Source organism: Drosophila ananassae, chromosome XL, assembly GCF_017639315.1.
Source record: "Drosophila ananassae strain 14024-0371.13 chromosome XL, ASM1763931v2, whole genome shotgun sequence".
Taxonomy (NCBI): Eukaryota; Metazoa; Arthropoda; class Insecta; order Diptera; family Drosophilidae; genus Drosophila; species Drosophila ananassae.
In genome coordinates this window covers 19,519,975-19,542,025 of record NC_057931.1, presented here as the reverse complement: position 1 = coordinate 19,542,025, position 22,051 = coordinate 19,519,975, and the positions used below count along the sequence as shown (strand labels likewise).

At 40.6% G+C, this 22,051-nt stretch overlaps 1 protein-coding gene and 1 long non-coding RNA gene across 2 annotated transcripts in view; one reads left to right on the top strand and one right to left on the bottom strand.

Moving 5' to 3' along the window:
* Window positions 1-22,051, bottom strand: part of LOC6502870 (neuronal acetylcholine receptor subunit alpha-7) — a 580,669-nt gene that overhangs the window by 305,104 nt on the left and 253,514 nt on the right. Inside the window, exons 4-5 of the mRNA XM_032455972.2 lie at window positions 20,040-20,185; window positions 19,866-19,982 (exon numbers count right to left, since the gene is read on the bottom strand). Coding sequence (XP_032311863.2) covers window positions 19,866-19,982; window positions 20,040-20,185 — 263 coding nt within the window. The remainder of the gene's footprint in view (window positions 1-19,865; window positions 19,983-20,039; window positions 20,186-22,051) is intronic.
* Window positions 11,617-14,922, top strand: LOC116656414. Its single transcript, XR_004311376.1, has 3 exons — window positions 11,617-11,713; window positions 12,114-12,116; window positions 14,899-14,922. It is a non-coding gene; the product is annotated as an uncharacterized LOC116656414 (long non-coding RNA).

Genomic DNA, 22,051 nt, shown 5'->3' with positions numbered 1-22,051 from the left:
GGTTAACTTCAGTTAACTGATATAGCTGCAGTTGTGCCATTTTCGATGGTTCAGTTATATGGCGGCTATTGGATATAGTTGGCCGATCCCTATGAAATTTGGCAAATAAGATTACCAAATCCCATCTTTCTAACTTAAAACACCAAAGTTATGCCAATTTCGATCGTTCTATGAAAGCTATAACATATTTTGGTCAAATATAACATGTGTGGAAAGTCCCAACCCTCTTACTTAAAAAACACCAAAGTTATGGCATTTCCGATCAATCAGTTATATGGCAGCTATAGGATATAGTCGACCGATCCCGGCTGTTCCGACTTATATACTGCCTGCAAAGGAAAGAAGGGTGTGTGCAAAGTTTCAACTCGATAGCTTTAAAACTGAGAGACTAGTTTGCGTAGAAACGGACAGACGGTCAGACGGACATGCTCATATCGACTCAGGAGGTGATCCTGATCAAGAATATATATACTTTATAGGGTCGGAGATGTCTCCTTCACTGCGTTGCACACTTTTAACCAAAATTATAATACCCTCTGCAAGGGTATAAAAATGTTACCAAACAAAAATTTATGAAAGTCATTTTTGTGTATAGTAGACCAACATACATCAGAAAATCATAATGATTAACGAAAGGCATTTTGAGTGTAAAGTAGTGTTACTTTCTCGTGAAAATCTGCGTAGGTAGATATATTCGGATTTATTACTGATGTTTTCATTAATTTAGAATGAAGTGCCGATTTTCCATCACTGTTGAGATGATCATCTCGAATATAACTAGTTTTTAATTATGTTTCCTATGCGTAAATGTGTTCTTCATCATCTAACATGTTTGTATAATTTAGGTTATGTTCCTTTATTATATTGATCATTGGAAATTCGTAATTATTTAGTTTAACAATATTCTTTCCAAAATCTATTTGAGCTGATGTAAGGTTTAGAATACTTCGTCCTAAAAGAATATCGTAATGATTGGACAATTCTTTGACAAAAAATTTTTGTTCAGATTTAAATAATTTTGGAATTATGAATTCAATGGATTTATTCAATGTGACTGAATTTATCCATTGAATAAATTCCATTTATTCTGTTTAATCGGATATTTTAGGAAATTTTATTAATTATATTAATTAATTAATTATATTATTAATCAAATTAATTAATTAATTATATTCTTAAATAAAAAATATTTATATTATATTATATTTACATTATATTTTGATTAACATTAACAGATTGATTATAATTTGGAGAGTTTTGACGTAAAGGATTTTTTGAGAGTATCTATAATTATTTTAATAGTTTGAATAAAAATTTCTATTTGAATCAAAAGTATTTTGCCTTTGTTGATAATTATATGTCAAACGGTTATTATAATTTTGACTCCAATTGTTTCCTACATTCTGATTGGAATTTTGGTTTCTGTCCCTTTCATTATTATTAGAATTATTAGTATTAGAAGAAGATTTTCAACACATCGGGATAAATTATATATATCATCATCATCATAAAGACCTACAGCTTGAGCAGCTTGTTGTAATTTAGTTGGAGTTGATATATCGTATCTGCATATGGATATGTACACTCGTAATGGTAATTTTGTTTTGTATTGAGTAATCAAGTTATCAACACTTTTTATAAATAGTGCTAAATACATTGTATCACCATCAAATTTATCACTTTGTTTTAGTTGCATGAAGATGTGATTCATATTGCTGTCAGACAGGATGTGCCTTGCTGTGGATGCTTGTTCAGATTCCATTTTAAAGTTTTGTATACCCTTGCAGAGGGTATTATAATTTTGGTCAAAAGTGTGCAACGCAGTGAAGGAGACATCTCCGACCCTATAAAGTATATATATTCTTGATCAGGATCACCTCCTGAGTCGATATGAGCATGTCCGTCTGTCCGTTTCTACGCAAACTAGTCTCTCAGTTTTAAAGCTATCGAGTTGAAACTTTGCACACATCCCTTTTTCCTTTGCAGGCAGTATATAAGTCGTAACGGCCGGGATCGGTCGACTATATCCTATAGCAGCCATATAACTGATTGATCGGAAATGCTATAACTTCGTTGTTGTTCAAGATAACGTTGTTTTTCAAGTTAGAAGAATGGGAGTTTCAATGGATTCCTCTTTTGGCAAAATAATTCGATATGCCAAATTTCATAAGGATCGGCCAACTATATACACTCCGATATATATTTAATAATATAGGATGCGTGGCGACACCTAGCCGACTTGGACTCAACTGCAAGGGTATATAAACTTCAGCTCTGCCGGAAGTTAGCTTTCCTTTCTTATTTTTTTATTCAATTTAATTTGGTATATATATTTTTTTTTAGTTGTCTTGATTATATTTAATAATTTTATTTTATATGTTTATGCTGAGTTTCCTGGTGTTAAATTTTTATATCCTTGCAGAGGGTGTTATAATTTTGGTCAAAAGTGAGTAGTCTCTCAGTTTTAAAGCTATCGAGTTGAAACTTTTCACACACCCTTCTTTCCTTTGCAGGCAGTATATAAGTCGGAACTGCCGGGATCGGTCGACTATATCCTATAGCTGCCATATAACTGATTGATCGGAAATGCCATAACATCGTTGTTTTTCAAGTTAGAGGGATGGGAGTTTCAATGGATTCCTCTTTTGGCAAAATAATTCGATATGCCAAATTTCATAAGGATCGGCCGACTATATACGATCCGCTATATAACTAATAATATAAGATGCGTGGCGCCACCTAGCGGACGGCGACTCAACTGCAAGGGTATATAAACTTCGGCTCCGCCCGAAGTTACTTTTCCTTTCCTGTTTTATGTAATGTTTGTTTCACTTCACACTAGAAATCCTCATTCGTGATTTCACTAATGTTTAGAAATGTTTATTGATTCGTTTTGCGGATACAATAAATTCGCGGTGGATTTAGTTCGACTCTTAAAACACGGGAGGATAATTGTATCCTACCGACTGCGCCAATTACACAGGCCGACAATTTCCAACTTTTTTTTTCCTCCACGTATAATTTTACCTGCTCCATAACCTTTAGGCTCCCCTGAACCAAAGTCCAGAACAAACATAGGTTCTATCACCCACAGTTTCCGCGGTACACTTATGAGAAGAAATTGATCAAATTTTACCATATATTGAAATATGTAGGCCGTGTAATGGCGATGACCATCATTGTTTCTAGTACATATCAATTTTGAAATGTATGTGTACCAATTAAAATTAAAAAATGGTATCTAGCAGTTACCATATCTTTGGAATACTCATCTAAAGTTGAAATTTGTGATTTTCTACATTAATTTTTGGTCTTCTATGATTTTTTTCCAAACATTTTCCCATGGAAGATTTTTATTTTCTTATTGAAATCAGTAGATCATACCATTTTTTAATTTTGGATTTAAGGCAAAACTCGAAATAATTTTATTGAAATTATTATAGGTGGTTAAACAAAATTTTCGTCAATTAAATTGGAGTTTTTAATCTCATATTTCCTAAAAGTCATGGCTATCTACAACTTCTGTAAAGCTTTACGAAACAAGCTGAACCTGGCAGATAGCCATGAAACAATGAACCTATGTTTGTTCTAGACTTTGGTTCAGTGGAGCTTAAAGGTTATGGAGCAGGTGAAATTATGCGTGGAGATTTTTTGCTGTTGGCCTGTGTTATATGTTTTAATTCCCGATTTAGAATAAAACAAGAAAGGAAAGCTAACTTCGGGCGGAGCCGAAGTTTATATACCCTTGCAGTTGAGTCGCAGCCCGCTAGGTGGCGACACCTACGAAATTTGGCATATCGAATTTTTTTTCCCAAAGAGGAATCCATCGACACTCCCATCCTTCTTACTTGAAAAACAACCAAGTTATGGCATTTCTGATCAATCAGTTATATGGCAGCTATCTGATGTAGTCGACCGATCCCGGCAGTTCCGACTTATATACTGCCTCCAAACAAAAGAAGGATGTGTGCAAAGTTTCAACTCGATAGCTTTAAAACTGAGAGACAAGTTTGGGTAGAAACAGCCTGACAGACAGACAGACAGACGGACAGACGGACAGACAGACATGCTCATATAGACTCAGGCGGTGATCCTGATCAAGAATATATATACTTTACAGGGTCGGAGATGTCTCCTTCACTGTGGGCACACTTTGGACCAAAATTATAATACCCTCTGCAGTAGTATAAAAATAAAAATTAAGATTTTTATTTTATAAATTTTATTTTTAAATATCAAAAATGAGTAATAAAGATATCCTATTGGATTGATCGTTGATTATAAACTGAATTTTTAATTTCAATTTTCTTATAACTATTGTTTTTATCGGTGACAGCGACGCTGGCAGCATAGATGGACTTTGGATGAATTGGTTTTTTGATTTTCATTGGTCAGAGTTTTATGCTCCCAGGATGGGCACTTGTTTATGAATTTGGAGCAAAAGAGGTTTGATGTTTACGTCTACTGTCGTCGATTCAGGCGTGTGAATGGTTTATGTCTATGCTTATGTCTAGATGTCAATGATAATGGCATGGGAAAGGGCTTGCGTCTAGCCTATTTGAATTATTTTCACAGTAGGCTCTGGAATGTTGTTTATATATGATTTGATAGTTATGACAGGATATACTGGTTTTATGGAGGTTTTGTTATTTAGGGTATTTGCAGATACATTTAGTGTATTTGCAGATACACTACTTGAATACTTTTCTATTTTTTTTTTAAATAAATGACTAAATCAATCCAGTAGGAAAGCAGAATGAATAATTTTTTTTTTCACATATATTAGAGCAATTGAAAAAGTTTGGCATAAAAAACATTTTTGAATAAGTTTCATAAAGAATCGTTACAGAGGTATTTCATTTTTGGGGGGCATACAATTTTTAAAAGTTTCACGCGATCTTTATGGGGTTTGAGATTATTCCTTCACCGTGTTACATACATTCACATGAATACAAACATACCCTCGAAGGGTAAAAATATTCCCTTCGAAGTGAAGTGAAAGGTGGAACGTGAAGGACGGGTGCCACGAAGTGCTACGGTGTTTGCTCTGCTATACGGCCCTATGGTGGAACAAAACCCGTGAGGTCACTGTAGAACTCGTATCAGATTGCGCTGGTCAGTGATGCTGGACTAGATGATAGCAGCTGATCAATAGTGTTGGCCAACCCCGATTAAAGAGGTACCGGTAGAGGGCGCTCATCGGAAAACACCAACAGAGAGCGCCATTCGACGCTCCTCTTCGAGCAGTTTGCAGACGTCACCCACAGAGGGCGGCACATGGGAGAAGAATTCCTAGCTCTCTTTTGGAGGGCGGGCCGAAGCCAAAGAACGGTGCACAAGGTCGTGGTTCGGCCCGATTTCCAACCCCTCCGCTGCGGCGGTGCACTCTGGAAAACGGGGCTCTGGTGACCGAGTAGGTGCGGTATATCACCCATATTGGCATCGATGGTAAACGCCCACCACTTCTTCTCCCACCCCACCCCAAATCCACGTAGCGTCTGTACCAATGTATAAATCATAAGCCTGGCAGTAGGTATAAAAAGTAAATGGAAATCCATCTGTGGGGAAACCCAAGGCAGGGGCACGGATTCTGGAGGCCCTTAACCACATCCCAAACTCAACTGACGAGGCGTTGGCTAGCTTGGCCGCTCCCGCAGATCCTGCGACAAGCCATGCTGTCGGAACTGGAGGCGATTCTGGAGGACATTATCCTGCAAACCCAAGAGAGGCAGGTGAGGAGCATAAACCTTAAAATTAAGAGGATGTTCTGCAGGATGAAGGAGGTGCAGGAAGGACTCAGTAGAGCCCTCGCCAGCCAAATCGACGCAAGCCAACCGGGGACGACATCCACGGCTATCTGCTCGAGATGTGGCCAGCAAGACGACCCGAAGGCGGACAAGCAGGCGCAGACCATGCCTATACGGGGCAAGGAAATTTCAGTGCAGACTGAGCCATGGCGATGGCTAAGCCAGGACAGCACGATAACTTACCTGCAAGATGAGCAACCAGCACCCGCAAAGGCTCCGAGAACATCGGCAAGGCTAGACCCCTCCCAAAGGACTTATACAGCGTCAAAAGCAGGCGGGAGCGCTGTCTGAGGACAGCAAGTTCCAAGTTCCAAGCGGCGGAGAAAAAGGGCATAAAATAGACAGATGCCCCAACGATATCGTATGCTTTGTATGCGCAGAAGGGGCGAGCGGGACACCAAACGCCAGTTCAAGAGGGGCGAAGGGTTCGCAAGATCAAAGTGGAAATGCACCTGGGTTTACAGATGTTACCTAGCACCAAGCCTGCCCCTCGATGCATTCTGTAAGGTCTTGGAAGACCTAGTTACCGACGCCAGTTGTTTTCCAGTGCTCATAGCAAGGAACTTCAACGCGTGGGCCCAGGAGTGGAGGTGTCCCACCACAAATGCCAAAGGTAGAGCCCTGCTGGAGATACTGGCTCCCCTGGACCTGGCTCTACTTAACGAGGGTAACCAGGAAATATTCAACAGAGCAGGCGCAGGACAGAGCAGCGGAAGCTTGGGCCGGAGCTCCATGTGGAGAACACCTTCACGGCCAGCGACCATGAAGCCATCTTGTGCTCACTCGGAACGAGCCGGACTGACCCAAGCCCACCCTATTGTAGTAAAGCCAAACGCCTTGATGTCCAAACGCTGATAAACCGAGTGCAAAGCCCGACGGTTGTCCCCCTCGCCTCGGCCAACGAATCGGCTGCTGCACTCGCAGCGGCTGTAGACGAGGTTTGTAGGGCAAGCATGAAGCCGCGAACAGCCCACGCGCATCACCACAAACCGACTCCATGGTGAAACCGTCAAATTTCTTCACTCCGTAAGGAGTGTCTAAAGGCCGGGAGAACGCTGCAGCGCGAGCGAGGCTCGGACACACAGGAACAGAGGCGCTTAGAATACAAGGCAGCGATGAAATCCCTAAAAACGGGAGAGCAAAAGGGAGGTATTCTTCAAGTTGTGTGACGAGACAGAACACGACCCGTGGGGTCACGCCTTCAGGATAGTCACCAAGAAGGTAAGGACAGGCAACCAGGCCCCCTCTGACCCCGAAGCGTTGCTCATAATCGACACTCTCTTCCCCAGCGAGCAGAATGAGGGAACGCGGCCGAAACTGGAGAGCTACGAAGTAGAGTCGGTTGAGATGGTCGCAGCCGATGAGGTGTGTAAGGCGGCCAGTAAACTAGCCCCCGGCCCAGACGCGGTGCCAAATAGGGCATTGAGGATCGCCCTGGCGCTGATACCGGAGAGGCAAGGTACTGGAAAAAATCGTAGCAACGAGGCTACAGGCGGCCAAAAGCATGGCTAGCGGGCTGGCCTGGTCGACAGTGGACGCCATCATACGGGTAAAGAATCTGGCAGCACGCACCATTCAAGGCACCTGGTGGTTAAGAGGTACTAAAAAGTACTGCCTGGTAACCACTCTCGACATAAAGAACGCCTCTAACATGGCGAATGGTCGCGGACGTTGAGGCGCTGATGAGGCTGAACATACCGCGGTACCTCCATAGGATGGTGGAACTCTGCTAGTAGACACGAACGAGGGACGCATAGAGCGCTGGTCACCGCTGGCGTGCCCCAAGGTTGTGTGCTGGGGCCACTGCTTTGGAATGTGATGTATGATGGAGTTCTCCGAATTCCAATGGCCGAAGGAACATTCATAGTAGGATTCGGCGACGATGTTGCTGTGGTGGTCGTGGCGAAGACAGTCGGGGAGAAGGACACCATAACGAACTGTGAGAGAAGGTGGAGGCTTAGCTGTCCACCGCCGGCCTACAATTGGCACCGCACAAAACGGAGGCAGTGCTAATCTCGAGTCGGAAAAAAGTTGTAACGGCAACGGTTCGCCGAGTGATCATCACCTTAAAGATGAGGGCACTCTCTCGCATGCTTCTAAACAATAGAGGCCCGAGGCAATAAAGGCGTACGCTTATCACCAGGGTGGTAAGCTCGCAAATACTGTATGCCGCCCCGGTGTGGGCCGAGGCAATGACCGACTATCGCCGGGAGAGGTCGGAGCTGGCCGATGCGGCTCAGGATGACACCACGACGGTGTGGGCTAAAAAGACGGCGCCGAGACCCAAAAGACTGGCCGACTGGCAGAGCTCCACAGTCCACGAAGGGACTGCGTGGTAAACTTTTACCTTACTACGCCCCTTAGCGTCAGTTCGGGCACGAAAGATATGATGGCTGCCCTACATGCGGCAGGGGAGTCATTGAGAACGCTTTCCATGTCCTCTTTGACTGTCGGCGCTTTAACTCAGCGCCCCAAACTTGAGGAGTGCCTGGAGGAGACCTTCCGCGAGCATGGTGTCTGTCTCCCAGTTTCGCATGCATTTGGTTGTCATCTGTAGCGCATGCTGTTTTGGGAGCTTTGGAAGAGTTTCTGCGCCAAAGCTCTTACTTGCATATTTTGGAGTTGTTATTGACGAGCCGCTTCGTTGTTATATTGCGCGGAATTATCTCTCAATAAATTAGAAACCGGCACTTGAAATTGTTTTTTTTCGGCCGCTATCAAATAGCTGGTAGCGCTACAATATTTATGTACCCTTGTACTCTACGAGTATCGGGAATAACATGAAAGAAAAGATAATTTCGGTCAGAGCCTAAGTTGATATAGCCTTGCAGTTCAGTATCGGCTTAAATTATTAAATAAATATCGGGTCGGATAAAGTTGGCCGATCCCTATGATAATTTCACTATTAAATCCACTTTATTAAAAATAAGTGTTGAAAAAAGTTCGAAGTATCAAATACCAAAGTTATGTTATTTGCGATCATTCAGTTATAAGATAGCTATAGGATAAAGTCGATACCACACTAATTTAATACTAAAGGCTACTTCTCCTATGAAAATACCTTGATAAGAACAGTTTCGGAACATGGGAATATCGATCATGTAAACCGCACATAATGTGATATACGAGCGGCCTTTGAGAACGAAGAATATTGCAGCGCCCTAGTTCTAGATTATCCCAAGCGTTTCAATCGACAGCCTGGTTTACAAAAGCATGATGTTCCTGCCTCAAAACACTCAACATTTGCTTAGGTCGTACCTCACAAATAGGTGCAAGATGCAAAGATTTAAGATGCAAAAGCTTCAGAAGTGACGAGCACAACATTAAAGCTGGAGTTCCAAGGTTATACAATCTTATACCAATCTTATACATTTTTTACACATCAGATATTCATACAATGGTTATAAATGGTTATATCAACCTTCCCTGGCGACACTGCAATTATTTGCATTATCAGCATCAGAAAATATGAATAAAGTGGCTTCACTGCGTTGCACACTTTTGACCAAAATTATAATACCCTCTGCAAGGGTATAATCTGCAAGGGTATAAATATATAGATAATCGCTATGAGACGTTTTTTCGTATATTTTCAGAGATTATTTTTAAACCACTTTTTAATACGAAAGTTATTCACATTTTAGATTTTTTACGTTAATCAAGTGATCGGTTCTGATTGTATTCAACAACCGGAAGAATTCATTTTGGGTAGTTGGGTATAACAGTTTGAATTTCCTGGTTTGGTATTATCATTTTGGTCAAAATAGCACAACGCAGTCAGGGAGACATCTCCGACCCTATAAAGTTCTTGATCTTGAGTGATCTTGAGAGTTCTTGAGTTAATATTCTTGATCAGGATCATCTCTTGAGTCGATATAAGCATGTCCGTCTGTCTGTCTGTCCGTCTGTCTGTCGGTTTCTACGCAAACTAGTCTATCAGTTTTAGAGCTATCGAGTTGAAACTTTGCACACATCTTTCTTTTTCTTGCAGGTAGTACATAAGTCGAAAAGTTTATATATACTTTAAAATATTCCTAATCAGGATCACCTCCTGAGTCGATATATGCATGTCCGTCTGTCCATCTGACAGTCTGTCTGTTTCTAGTCAAACTAGTCTCTCAGTTTTAAAGCTATCGAGTTGAAACTTTGCAAACATCCTTATTTTGTTTGCAGGCAGTATATAAGTCGGAACGGGATCGGTTGACTATATCCTATAGCTGCCATATAACTGATTGATCGGAAATGTCATAACTTTGGTGTTTTTTAAGTTCGCACATGTTATACTTGGTCAAAATATCTTATATAAAAATTTTCATAAGAATCGGCCGACTATATCCTATAGCTGGCTTAAATTAATCGGAATTGGCATAACTTTGGCGTTTTTTAAGTTAGAAAGAGACATCTTTGGCACTGATTCTATTTTGGACAATCTTATGCTAAATTTCTGACTATAACTGAACGATCAGAAAAGGCACAACCTTGCTTTGTTAAAGATGCTTGGGGCTGTTTCCAACATTTTTATTAGAAAATTAATTTAATAGTGAAGTTTTCAAAGGGATCGAACAACTTTATGTGATCCGATATACGAGGTGTGTTCAAAAAGTAAGGTGACTTTTCTAATTTCGCGGTCAACATATTTTCGATTATCGATTTTTTTGTTTCGTTATGTTGGTACATTCTTCCCTAACATCTGTACCAAGTTTCAAGCGAATCCCCTTTTTGTTTGGTTGTGAGAGGCGAAAAAGTTACATGTTGTTTTGCGTGCTCGGCGATTTTTTGCTATTTTTGACCAAAAGAACCGTGGCATGAGCATAGCTCAAGAGCTGTTGAATGACGTCAACGACGACCCAGATTTACTCAAAGGGTCATAACTGGTGACATATCATGGGTTATGATATCGAAACCAAAGCCCAATCGTCCCAATGAAAGAGTCCAGGTGAGCTAAGACCGAAAAAAGCACGCCAAGTTCGATCAAATGTCAAAGTTTTTATCACTGTTTTCTTCGAATAGCGTGGTGCATCAGGAGTTTTTACCATATAGTCGTATGGTCAAAAAACAGTATTATCTATAAGTTATGCGCCGTTTGCGAGAAGAAATACGAAGGAAACGTGCAGAACTGTGGAAAAACAATTCATGGCTTTTGCATCATGATAAAGCCCCTACTCACTCATATTTGCTTGTGACGGATTATTTCGCCAAAAACAACACCACAATAATGCTCATCCACCATATTCGTCGGATTTGGCCCCATGTGACTTTTTCTTGTTCCCAAAACTAAAGAGACCTATGAAAGGACGGAGATTTGCAACGATTGAAGAGACCGAAAAGTGCTTATGGAAAGAGCTTTATGGATTGGAAAAACCGTTGGCATAAGTGTATTGTATCTGAGGGGGATTACTTTGAAGGGGACAACATAAATATTGATAAATAAATTAAAAATTTTTCTTAAAAATACAAAGTCATCTTACTTTTTAAACACTCCTCGTTTATATAATAATATAAGCTACTACCTAACTGCAAGGATCAACTTCAGCTCATTTTATCCAGGCGCACCAAATGGTTTGAAAAGATATTTCCAATAACCATTGAGAGCATCGTAGTTATCGTTTAATCGTTTAATAATAGGTTTAAATTATATCGTAATAGATTCAGGTGTTGCAAAATATTAGAGTAAGTTTTTTAGCATACATTTATGTATTTGTCGGAGATAAGATAGATTTAATTCAAATAATATTTACTGATTAATTATAAGTTAAGTGTATGGTCCAAAAGGAAATAAATGAGCATTGAAAATGAAGAGAGAGAAGCTTATTAGAATAAGAGCGCGGTAGGGAAAGAGAGTAAAGCCCTGCTGAGCGTGGCGCAATGATGGAAGGAAGGAAGTGGAATGGGAAGGCAATCGAGAAGTGAAAGGTCATAAGGAAGAATATCATTGCGACTCGCTGCGTGTGCAAAATAGAAAATTACTGAGAAAAGCGACCAACATTTCCCGACATCAGAAGTGGGATCACCGCCCCTACAAGATAACTCGGAAGATAGCTGGCGCAGACTATTAGAATCGCAAAATAGAGTGATAACCGAACTATTAAAAGCAACGCCGCAACCTGACACACGCGCCGCATCCGCGATGTTACCGATATTCAACCCCGAAGCTGCAGAAGCCGACGCGGCAGCATGGTGCAAAACGGCGGATATGATTTTAAGTGAACATCCACAAGAAGGTGCATCCTTGGTGATAACGCTCAGCAAATCGCTACTCGGTAGTGGCTCGCAGTGGCTTTCGCAAATTTGTTTTCTCGGAATGAGCTGGTCGCAATTCAGAGATTTGTTCATGGAACGCTACGAAGGCAACGAGACGCCGGCAGCAGTGTTTCTCAACATGCTCAAGGGACGTCCTAATGCAAATGAATGCCTCTCGGTGTATTCAAGACGACTAATTACATCGTTATTGACCAAATGGAAATCAACGACCCATGAGGAGATCGCTATATCTCTAGTCTTGGCTCATGCATCCCAAATCGACCCCAGACTGCAGCGTGTAGCGTTCACCACAAACATAAAAACACGTGCTGAACTGCAACAACAACTCAAGGCGCACACGTTCAGCAGAAATTTAGAATTTTCTGCATCAGAGGGACCCGAGAGGAAGAGATTCAAAATGCAGACGCCGATTAGATGCCATAATTGCGGAAAACTTGGACATAAGGCAATGGAGTGTCGCAAGAGGAGAACAGAAGAACGAAACGAGACTAGACATGGCGAAAGCAACAACAGAACAACGATGGTACGAGAGAGATCAACAATTACTTGCTTCAAGTGCGGCGGCGTTGGACATATCGCTTTAGTGTGTACGAGAGGAACAGCAATAGCGAGCCGAAGCAGCAACGAAAGGAGAGTAGACATGTGCGCATTACATCAGCCAAATGGGACTGCAATTCAATTTGGTGAGAAGTTTCCATTTTTCTTTGATTCTGGATCAGAATGCTCTTTGGTTAAAGAAACAGTTGGCGCCAAGCTGGCTGGAAAGAGAATCCATAACATGGTTGTTTTGAGAGGCATAGGCGACAATGTTGTCAAGAGCAATATGCAGATTCTGTCCACCATACAAATTTCTGAATTTAATTTTGAATTGTCATTTCATGTAGTAGATAAATATATGATAATTGGACAAGACATTTTTGAGCTTGGTTTTGGAGTAACTTTAGAAAGAGATAGATTCGATATCTACAAAACTCAAACCGTATTGTCTTTAAATAATGATAAAAATGTAGACGAGATAGATCATAAAAGTAATGTTAATTTGGAGCTAAGTAATAGTGATAAGTTAAAATTAAACGACATACTGGCCAAATATTCCAAATTTCTCATTGATGGCATTCCAAATAGACGTGTTACGACAGGTTCTTTAGAAATCCGTTTAGTGGACGTAAAAAAAACAGAACAGAGACGACCATATCGTCTTAGCGAGAGTGAGAAAGAAATAGTAAGAGAAAAGATTTAGCAAATGCTAGAATCCAACGTAATTAGACCAAGTAGCTCCCCTTTCGCTAATCCAATGTTACTTGTAAAAAAGAAGGACGGCAGTGACAGACTGTGCATAGATTATCGATAACTCAACGCAAATACTGTGTCAGATAGATACCCCTTGCCATTAATATCAGACCAAATAGATCGCCTGCAAGGCGGTAAATATGTCTCTAGCCTAGACATGGCCAGTGGCTTCTATCAGGTGCCAATTCACCCCGATTCGGTTGAGCGAACTGCATTCGTGACACCAGAGGGTCAATATGAATTTTTAGCTATGCCCTTTGGCCTCAAAAACGCTTCGTCAGTCTTTCAACGTGCCATAGTTCGAGCTTGGAGTGGTGCGCGTTATGAGTGTGCTAAAGGGCATGCTAACGGCTGTAGAGACAAGTGAGCGATGGCAAGAAGCATTGGGCGAAGTACAATTGGCAATAAACTGTACCATGAACCGGGTAACTAACCATAGTCCATTAGAGCTGATGATTGGCAAAGAAGCGAGATGGGAACAGTGGGAATGCTCACTGTAAATGAGGAAGAGCGCGTAGATCTGAATAAGGCTAGGAAGGAAGCTAAGGAAGGCATAAGTAAGAATGCTCAGTATGATAAGGCAAGAGTAAATAAAAAGCATGTTCAGGTAGTAAGGCATAAAATTGGCGATCATGTATTGCTGAAAAGCGAAGAGCGGAACCAAACGAAGTTGGATCCAAAGTTTAAGGGACCATTCGAAATTGTACAATTGCTAGATGGTGACCGATATTTGTTAAAATCATTGACAACTAGAAGGGTGTATAAATACCCGCATGATAGTGTGCATAGTGTGCCTAAAGATCGAGAGACCTTGGAATTTGAAGAAGAGCTTGACGACGGCAAAAAGTAGTGCGTGCAAGCAAGAGATCTGTGACCCAAGAGGGGTGCGAGGGAGAAATTTTATGCAGAAGAGAGCGTAGTACTCTGATTTGTATGAGAGAAGCCTGCTAAAATTATGATTTGATGATAAGTGAATTGGTAACCAGATGATTGAGCTTGAGCGGAAGAGAGCGTGTACTCTAAGATATGTGAAAGAAAAGAAAGTTATCCTGCTAAGCTAATCTCTGATGGATATCCAAGTGGTTGGGTTTGTACGGAAGAGAGCTTGTACTCTAGAGAATTTGAGAAGTGTTATCCCGTCAAACTAACGCTTGAAGGCACAAGAAGTGCAATTGATTTTGTTTTGAAGTATAAGTAAGCTTTGTAATCATAGAGATAAGCTAAGTAATATAAAATATTGACAATGATGTGTTCTGATAAATCTTGTACTATGCAAAGCAACACGAGGACGTGTTATAGTCAGGAAGGCCGTGTCGGAGATAAGATAGATTTAATTCAAATAATATTTACTGATTAATTATAAGTTAAGTGTATGGTCCAAAAATAAATAAATGAGCATTGAAAATGAAGAGAGAGAAGCTTATTAGAATAAGAGCGAGGGAAAATAAGAGAATAAGAGTAGGGAAAGAGAGTAAAGCCCTGCTGAGCGTGGCGCAATGATGGAAGGAAGGAAGTGGAATGGGAAGGCAATCGAGAACAGCCATCGGAAGTGAAAGGTCATAAGAAAGAATATCATTGCGACTCGCTGCGTGTGCAAAATAGAAAATGACTGAGAAAAACGACCAACATTTCCCGACATATTCATTAGGGCGGTTCGATTTGTAGGGGGTCAAAAAAATCGCCTAGGCACATATGATTTTCGGATTCTAGGGATCAAAATAAACAAATTTGCTCAAGAAACCGTACCTCTAAAATAAATTCTGATGTCCCTCGTTTTAACGGGTAGGTACCCAAAAGGTCAAATTCCAAAAAAATCCTGTTTTGACCCATTTAGAGTGCCCCAATCGAGTCCAAATGTATGAACGACCCACTAACTTTGGAGGGTCGACCCACCCATGCTAGTGGTACCCCCCTGGGATCCCCCTAGGGATTCTCTCTTACAAAAATATCACAAAATCACAGCACGTAAAAAGTATGCTATGAAAATGTAACTCAAAACTATTTGCTCCGCCCACCGCCTTTTCTCCTTCTTTTCGTCCCTTGGGGGCCCCAGGGGGGTACCACTTGTATGGGTGGGTCGACCCTCCAAAGTTACTGGGTCGTTCATACATTTGGACTCGATTGGGGCACTCTAAATGGGTCAAAACAGGATTTTTCCTACACGTTAAAACAAGGGACATCAGAATTCATTTTAGAGGTATGGTCTCTTGAGCAAAGTTTCTTATTTTGATTCCTAGAATCCAAAAATGATATGTGCCTAAGCGATTTTTCAATCGACCCACCCTACTCTGTATGGGTATAAAAGTGTTGGAAACAGCCCCAAGCATCTTTAAACTATTAAGATTATGCCATTTCTAATCGTTCAGTTACATGCCAGCTATAGGATAAAGTCGGACGATCCTATATTTGGCAGATCGGATTAAGTTGCCCAAAATGGAACCCCTGCCAAGTTCCCATTGTGCTTAAAAAGCACTGTAACGAACTGTTTTTGCTATTGTTTGTTTGCAACAAATGCCGCGACTAGCTCACAGAGATTAGATGTACGTTCCACCGAATTTATAGATTCGACATGATTGCCCGAGCCCAGGAATAACACGGTATGATTCGTTTAATAGATATCCCCTTTATTATATTAAATTTACAAAAAGGGTGAACTCACCGGCCGCTTGGCTCAGCCGACCGACCGCTCGTCCTCCCGTCGATCCTCGATCCCCGCTTCGGGTTGGTGCCAATACACACGCCCTCCCAAAGCTTGCGCCCGGCAGGTCGTGTGGTCTGGGTGCCTGGGGCCGAAACGGCTCACGGTTCCCTTCGTTTGGACTCACGGACTCTGGTTGCGGGGCCTGTGTTGTTGCTTTTGTCTTCTTCGCTGCTCTTCTGATGCCGCTGCTCGTCCGTCGCCGCCGCTCCCTCGTCGCCGCTGCTCCTCTGACGTTGCTGCTCTTTCGTCGCTGCTCCTCCTTTGCGGGTGCCGTGGACCTTCGGTATCTTTGGCTCACTGGGAAAGCCTTTTCGCCGTGGCCGGCACCTAATCCGTGTTAACAGACCGAGTGGCTCACCTCCCAGGCACCTTCCCGGGGTGTCCCTGCGTGGTGTCACTTGTGGGATTGAGTTTCCGAGCTGGCTATCCCTCGCTTTACAGGATCGCACCTGGTTTGAACGGTCAGGAGCAGGCAAGGCGTACGCCAGGCTGACCCGTCGCTACCGCTACGACACCAGGATACCTGTTGTGTCCAGGAATAACTCAACCCGACTCCTTTTACCCTTCAGCTTCAGTTTTGCCGCGGATCCTTGATCCTTTCCCACTTGCTCCTTGCTTTCCGCCGAAGGACAGCCAAATAGTCCTTAAGGGGGTCCTTAAGCTACTGATCGCAGATCCTTCGCACTCGCTTTAAAATCCCGCACTTGAGACTGTCGGACTTGCCCACGGGGGGTCCTTCAGCCTATACTCCTAATTCCTTCAAAGAAACTTTCCCGCTCGAATGTCAGACTTACCCACGGGGGGTCTTTCACTCAACTCTTCCAGCTTTTCTAGAAGACTCGGTCTCGATTTGCTCCAGAGGCCCTCCTTATATAGTGCCTGAGGCGCCCGTTACTCCTTGCAACTCTCGCTTCCTAACGTTAATCCTTTGCTCCTCCGTTTCTCGCCGTTAACTTTCTCCAATCCTGCCGCCTTTCTATCGGCGGGCTTTCTTTATTGCCCCCCCCGTTTGCCCCGCTTGGGCCTCCGATCCGCATTGTTATTGTTCCGTTCATCGGACTTTGTCCCAATACCCCCACGCCCCCTCCTGGTCATTCCCAATGCTTCTCTGTTTTCTGCATTCTTCTAAACACAGCTGCCCAGTCGCGGGCTGCTCCATTCCCCGCCTTCCCCGCTCTCTCCTTCGAGCGCGGCTGTGGCGGCCCGGCCGGGACAGTTACGTTCCACGGTGATTTCTCTTTCTCCTTCTTCCGTGCGCGACGCCGTGCTGGTTCCTTTGCCCCTGCTGCTCCCCCCGCATGCCGTCCGTGCTCGACGCGTTTCTCCTTTTCCGTTCTTTCTAAACACAGCAGCGCTGGCCCATCCGACGCTGCTAGCTTGCTTGTTCAAATCAACTTCGGTGCCGCCCGAAGTTGGCGTTCCTTTCTTGTTTTTAAAAATATGCATTTAAATATTTAAACTCTTCCTCGCATTACCTTAAAGCGGACGGACGTGTTTTTTTGTGCGCACTGCGTTTTTATAAAATCTCTAATTAGCTAACTTGCTTCTATTCTCGCTCAATAGAGATTCTTATCTCTATTCTTTGCAATTTACTAACTCACACTAACCGCTCTCTTTAATCTTCCCCTTTCGTTACCCTGATACAGTGGTCCAAGGTTACTCAATAATAAAAACAAATAATATTAATAAATTAATTATTTAATTGTTAATAAATTTATTATTTAATTTTTAAAAAGTTCTGAAGAACTGCGCCGCGGCTCTGTGCAAACCGCTCCTTAAAAAAGAGTTTAAAACAAAAATCTATGAAAAAGAGAAGAAATCTTTTATTATTCTGCTGCATAAAAAAGGGAAAAAATTCGACGCTGCAAATTATAGAGGCATCTCTAAATTGTCAGTAACTTCAACGCTTTTAAAAAAACTTATCACTCCCCATTGGCAACACCTATGTAGTTCAATAATATCTCCGTGCCAGCATGGCTTAATGAAACGCCGCTCCACCACTACCAACTTATTGGAGCTAACATCTTTTATCACGGATGGCTTCCGGAATGGCTTACAAACAGACGTCATATACACTGACTTCAGTAAAGCATTTGACTCTGTTAACCATTCGCTTCTTATAAGTAAACTCAGTCTTTTTTTAAACCCTTACTTTTTACTTTTTAACTGGGTTAACGATTAACTCAGGTTAACGATCTAGGTTTCCTATTATATTCGAAACTTAAATTTACCGACCATATATTTACCATGGTTAATAATGCTATGGGTGTGCGTGGTTTTATTAAAAAATAGTCAAAAGAATTTCATGACCCGTACATAACTAAAACGTTATACACATCACTGGTCCGTCCGATTCTTGAGTATGGATCGTGTGTCTGTAGTCCTCAATATGGAGTACACCAAGATCACATTGAATCGGTACAAAAAAAATTCCTTACTTTTGCTCTTAGGGGACTTAATTGGGATGCAAATCTTTACCTTCCCTCTTATCGTAGTAGACTTTTACTAATCAACTTACCATCATTAACAAACCGTAGAATGAAGCTGGGTGCCATGTTTCTATATAAACTGTTTAATGGAAATGTAGACAACCAGCATTTACTAACACGCTTAAATTTTAAAGTTTTATAGAAGGACTATTTCGTCCTCTACTCCTCAGCCATTATAGTTCGACATATGCCCAACATAGATTATTATGTTCGGACTACAATGGTCTCTACCACATCTTGTCACTTTGCTCCACTAATAATCTTAAATCCCCTATAATAAACGCCTTATTTGTGCTTCCTAGTGATATCTTACTCCTACTCTTCTTTTAAACTATCTCGGATATATTCCCGCGATTCGAGCCGTACGTTACGCGACAGCGTCCCTCGGTCGGGTTTATTCTTTTTAATAAAAAAGGATAAAATAAAATATTTATTTTTTAATGATAATACCCTTGCTTTTGGGTATATTGGGATAATTTTTGTGTAAAGTGTGCCATGCAGTGAAGCATAAAGTATATATATTCTGATCAGGACCACCTCCTGAGTCGATTTAAGCATGTCTGTCTGTCCTTCTAACTACGGGCGGAACCGAAGTTGATATACCCTCTCAGTTAGGTAGCAGCTTATATTATTATATATATATTGGATCGTATATGGTTGGACAATCCCTATGATATATTTAACATCAAATCATATTTCTTATTAAAATGTTTGAAACAGACCCAAGCATTTTTTAAAATACCAAGTATACGCCATTTCCAAATGTTCAGTAACATGGAAAAAATAGTGGCATTCTCGAGCTCGGGTTAAACCCGGTACCGTTTATTCATCAAATGAGAACTTTACCGTTAAACTATCCCTAACGCGCGAAAAATTTCTAAAGTTCAGTTGTGTTCAGAATTTGTATCAAGTCCCATTTTTTAGCTTAAAAAACACGAAAGTTATGGCATTTCCAATCAATCAGTTATATGGCAACTATAGGATAAAGTCGACCGATCCTGGCTGTTCCGACTAATATACTGCCTGGAAACAAAACAAGGTTGTGTGAAAATTTTAAGTCAATAGCTTTAAAACTGAGAGACTAGTTTGCGTAGAAATAGACAGACGGACGGGCGGACGGACAGAAGGATATTCTTATATCGACTGAGAAGGTGATCCTTATAAAGTATATATATATTTTATAGGATCGGAAATGTCTATTTTGTAGTGTTGCACACTTTGACCAAAATTATAATACCCTCTGCAAGGGTATAACCAATTTTTTTTTTTTAACTTACCCTCTGTAAAAGTATAATAAAAGACTTATTTAAAAATTACCTGTACATTGCCCTGTAATATGTAGGCTGGTGAAGAAATGAAGCATTGCCACATCGGTGGTTGCCACGGAAATCATCATCAATATCTAATACGTTGGCCAAAAGCGACTTAGAAGATCTGAAAATACCCATGAATATAAATTTTAACCATAATAATATTCTACGTAACGTTTACCTTTCTTTAAGTTCGACATTTTGTATATGTTGTTTTTTGTCATCAGTACTTGATGCCGAAGGCGGCGGAGGGCATTCATAGCCAACTTGTCCTGGCCTTTGCATGCGCAATATGCAAGGTAACCAATAAAGGAATATTACTCTTATCTATGTTTGACGTGTTTGGATTGGGTAATGCAGTTTACATTAATAACGATAGGTATTTTGTATTATTTTTCATTTTAAGTTTTTTTTTATATTTTTTTTTTATATATAAATTTGTTTAATTTTTTAGGTTATTTATTTAAAATTTTTTTATTTTTAAATAAACGAAATAATAAATCAATTTTTTTTAATTTGAAAGGACACAATTAGTTTGATTATTTTCAAATGAATATAATAGTTTGTAAATCGTTCAAAATTATGTGTAAAGTTTTATGAAAAATTCAGACAATGGTTATTAGAGTATTTTGTAATTTTTTTAAATAAAGATTGGTCGTATTTGTAGATAGAGTGATAATGCAATGTACAACGATACACATGTAGAGTTAGAGAAAGTCATTTGAAGAGGCAGTTGAGTTGAGTTCAATTATTAGCGTTGAAAGTGGTGGAGTTTCCGGTTCACATTGATGTGGTTGTGGTTGACCAGAGTAAAAAATTAAAAAATGTTGTGTTAATATTGGTATTGTTGTTGAAAGTTTTTTTCTTAGAACTGTGTTTCAAATAAAAGTATATTAAAATAACTTTTAATATATAAAAACAAGCTAAGTTCTTCTATTAAAGAAGTAAAATATAGAAAATAACTTCTTCATTTCTGTAAAAAAAATACAGCAATTCGATTTTATATATGTAAACATAAGTTATGCCTAATGGAATATATTATATTTAAAAAGTGATTCTAAAACGTAATTTGTATGTGCATATAAAGCAACCAAATATCTAAGTAAGAAAAAAACCCATGTAATAGCTAAAGATATAACGGAAAGTCTGGATATACTTGATATCCTAGACTATATAATATTACCCTGTACTATTCTTTTCCACATCACGCCCATTTTTTATACCCTTACAGAGCGTAATTTTGGTCAAAAGTGTGCAACACAGTGAAGGAGACATCTCCGACCATATAAAGTATATATATTCTTGATCAGGATCACCTCCTGAGTCGATATGAGCATGTCCGTCTGTTCGTCGGTCCGTCTGTCCGTCTGTCCGTCTGTCCGTTTCTACGCAAACTAGTATCATTGTTTTAAAGCTATCCAGTTAAAACTTTACACACATCCTTCTTTTGGTTGCAGGCAGGACCGATTTATGGTCGATTCCATAACCTTGGTGTATTTTTAAGTTAGAGGGTTGGGACTTTCGACTCATGTTTTATTTGGCAAAATATCTTATGTACAAAATTTCAAAAGGATCGGCCGACTATTTCTTATAGCTGTCATAGAACGATCGGAATTTGCATAACTTTGTTTTTTAAGTTAGAAAGTTGGGACTTGGTACAGATTCTTTTATTTTACAAATTTGTTTGAAAATATTTTTAGAACTAGATTTCTTGGCATACTTCTTATTTAAAAAAACAAGAAAAATATGTCTATCCCTGGCATTAAACGCATCACTTAGAATAGTCCTGGGCACCTTTCGCACCAGACCAACACACAACCTACTTTATGAAGCTAATATCCCAACAATCAAGCATCGACGTGACCACCTCGCAACCAAACTGTTCACCCGCGCCAAACACACACTATTACACAAGCACATCGAACCAAAAACCAGCAACAAAAAATGTCAACTCCATTATATCCCATTCAAAGGTACAAAACTTTACAAGATAACCATGGCAACTACCCCAAAATATAATATAATATTAACCACAATGCACTCCGGCCAGAATAAATTTATAAGACTTCGGCTAGGACATACAATCATAACACACAAGCATTTCCTCGAGCCCAACACCTATCTCGCAAGACGCAACTGCTATCTCTGCCGATCACCAACACCCACAAACATGGAATACATGTTAGACTTTTG